Consider the following 3,592-nt stretch of genomic DNA (forward strand, 5'->3'; position numbering starts at 1 on the left):
TAGTTATCTAGATCTTCATCCATTCACTAAATCTTTCGCCGCTAAATCCAATTTAATCAAGATTAGATTAATATACACATTCCTTTCATATATGTAGATCATATCAGAATTTTCAAAGCAGATGATCTGTAATCTTTGTCCGGAATTAAGGGTGGAATTCTACGTAAACATATTCTGAATTGACAACTATGCTTCTTAATTCTAAATCTGAGCAAATGATGTGGCCTTCAATGTGAAAGAATGCCACGAGTAGTTGGAGGGAGGTGCTTAAACATATCATAAACTCTTGAACCATTGACCTTGCTAGATCAGATGGTAAGAAACCAAGTGAAGAAACCGATTTTTCTACAGTCGGGGATGGAAATCTGATATGACTGGCCGGCCACAATATACTAAATTAGCCATGAACAAAGTTGACATGTTAAATATATATTGCGATATTATTGCACAAGAGTTGACCTTACTAATGCTTATATACAGCTCTTCTATATAGGCTTATCTAACTAAGAGTGCAGATTAACAGATACAATGGGGTTATACCGGTGCTTATCTACAGTCTCCAACACTCACATGCTTCCGAAAGTAGTGATTATTATATTGTTATTTCATGTTTCGGTTGCCATTTCTCTGCGGCAGCCTGCAGATTGCAAGGATGAGGAGAGCTCTGCCTTGCTGCAATTCAAGGAAAGCTTTATTATTGACAGATCTGCTTCTGGTTATGATGGTGCTTATCCAAAGGTTTTGTCGTGGAAACAAAACAACAGCTGCTGTTCATGGGATGGTATCGAGTGTGATCAGAGTACGGGTTACGTGATTGGCCTTGATCTCAGTAGCAGTTGTCTATATGGCTCCATCAACTCCAACAGCACCCTCTTCCGCCTTGTTAATCTTCAGAGCCTGAACCTTGCCGACAATAACTTCAACTACTCTGAAATTCCTACAACCATTAGGAATCTCCCAAAGCTCAGGTACCTCAACCTCTCTGCCTCTGTATTTTCTGGCCAAGTCCCATCTGAAGTTTCACAGTTGTCCAAGTTGTCATCCCTTGACTTATCTCTGAATCTTGATGGTGTTTCTATTGACGGGTTATTGACCCTTAACCCATCCTATCTGGCAAGCCTTGTTCATAACTTAACTAGACTTGAAAATCTTTATCTAGGCTACATTAACATATCATCGAAAATTCCTCAATCCATGGCGAATCTGTCATTTCTGACATCCCTCTCTCTGAGGAATTGTCAATTGTTTGGGGAATTCCCAGTAAGAATTTTCCAGTTACAAAACTTGAAACTTCTTAGTGTGAGAAACAACCCAGATCTTACTGGTTATCTGCCTGAATTCAATCAAAGTAGTCCTCTATCATCACTCGTACTTGCTGGAACTAGGTTCTCCGAAAACCTACCTTCTTCAATCCAAAAGCTTGATTCTTTGGAAGAGTTGAATGTGGGTGGATGCAATTTTTCAGAAGGGTTGGTTCCCTCTTTTCTTGGTAAGCTTAGACAGCTTACTTATCTCGACATTTCAAAAAACAATTATGGCGGTCCAATTCCTGATTCGTTGGCAAATCTTACACAATTGACAGTGTTTAGGATTGGTACGAGTCACTTGACAGGTCCAATACCATCTTGGTTAGGAAACTTCAGCAAACTGATTTACCTAGACTTTTCTTATAATAGATTGAATGGTTCAATTCCGCAGACATTTTCCAATCTCATAAATCTTGAGATTCTTTATCTTCAGTACAATGACCTGAGTGGTACAGTGGAGTTTCAAATGTTTGAAAATCTACAAAATCTTTACCAACTCCATCTAAATGGTAATAATCTGCAATTTCTCACTGAATCCACAATTGTGAATGCATCTGTTCCCCAATTTACAATTCTAGGATTGAGTTCATGCAACATAAGAGAGTTCCCATCTTTCTTAAGATATCAACAGAATTTGCAGAAGTTGTACCTTGCTGAAAACAAACTCTATGGTCAAGTACCGAAATGGATGTGGAATATGAGCATAGATACTTTGATGTACTTGGACATTGATCAAAACTTCCTTACAGGCTTTGAGCAACCTCCAGTTGTCCTTCCTTGGGTTAACCTTCGATTTTTAAAGCTCTCTTCCAACATGTTCCATGGACCACTGCCGATACCTCCACCATCAATCTTAGGCTATGAAATTCAGGACAATAAACTGAAAGGAGAAGTTTCACCAGAGATTTGCAACCTGAGTTCTATTCAGGCCCTTGATTTGTCCAACAACAACTTGAGTGGCGTGCTTCCACACTGTATCGGAAACTTCAGTGACCGTCTAATACTTTTACTTCTTGCAAATAACTCCTTCCAAGGGATTCTTCCACAAACATACAGTAAGAAAAGCAACTTGAGGATGATTGATGTTAGTTATAACCAATTGCAGGGGCAATTACCGAGGTCGCTGGCTAACTGTGTGATGCTTGAGACTTTAATTCTGTCAGACAACAAATTCCAAGACGTCTTCCCCTCTTGGTTGGTGACTCTTCCAGAGTTAAAAGTGTTGGCAATGCGCCATAATGGTTTCCATGGAGTGATCGGAAAGCCTGAAAACAATAATGGTTTCCTGAACTTGCGCATTTTAGATCTATCTTTCAATAATTTCAGAGGTGAGTTTCTTTCTGAATACATCTTCTCTGAGTATGCCATGAGATCGAATATCACAGTCAACCAGTCAACTTATATGAAGACTAACATAACCTATGATGCTGGTGGTGGTGCTATTACTTTGGATTACGGTTACACGATCACAATAGCGAATAAGGGTGCGGACAGATACTATTCAAAAATTCAAGAAGCCTTTGCAGCCATTGATGTCTCAAGCAATAAATTTGAAGGGAAGATTGATGAACTGATTGGGAATCTAAAAGGGCTTCGCTCGCTCAATGTTTCTAATAACATTTTCACCGGTGAGATCCCATCATCTTTGGGAAACTTAACACTGCTGGAGGCATTGGACCTTTCACAGAACAAGCTCTCAGGAGAGATCCCCCAACAGCTGGCGCAACTGACATTCCTTTCACAATTCAATGCTGCTCTCAACAGGCTCACAGGTCCTATACCCCAAGGAAACCAATTTGCTACATTCAATAGCACTTCCTATGAGGGAAACCCTGGATTATGTGGAGATCCGTTGCCAACCAAATGTGGAAACCCAACGGCCCATCAACTGCCTCCTCCAACTGTACAAGATGCTTATTCTTCCGAGTCCAGAATTGAATGGATATTTGTTGTGGCAGGACTTGGAAGTGGTTTGGTGCAGGGAATAATTCTTGCGGATCTTATGATCAGAAGGAGGTATGCATTGTTTCTTAAAATTGTTGACATGCTTGTCAGAACAGTGAAAAGGAGAAGGTAGAGTAGGAGAGGTGGAATTGAATGCATCTATTGTTGGTTATGAATCTCTATTAAAACAGTATTGTACATTGAAGTTTTCTAAAATCATTCTCTAGCTATCTAGATTAGTCTAGAACATGTTCTGAAGTACTTGATCATTATGTAATTATACATCTAGTGAAGTTCTAGTGTTGTGTATCAATGTGTGGTTAATAATTAACCACATAAGC

General features: G+C 39.5%; 1 protein-coding gene across 1 annotated transcript; it reads left to right on the top strand.

Annotated features, from left to right (window-relative positions):
* The first annotated feature begins 528 nt into the window (after positions 1-528).
* LOC112166781 (receptor-like protein 7) lies at positions 529-3,592 on the top strand. Its single transcript, XM_040506636.1, has one exon. It carries the CDS (start codon positions 529-531, stop codon positions 3,382-3,384), a length of 2,856 nt encoding a protein of 951 aa, XP_040362570.1. The 3' UTR covers positions 3,385-3,592.

This window comes from Rosa chinensis, chromosome 1 (assembly GCF_002994745.2).
Source record: "Rosa chinensis cultivar Old Blush chromosome 1, RchiOBHm-V2, whole genome shotgun sequence".
NCBI classification, from domain to species: Eukaryota; Viridiplantae; Streptophyta; class Magnoliopsida; order Rosales; family Rosaceae; genus Rosa; species Rosa chinensis.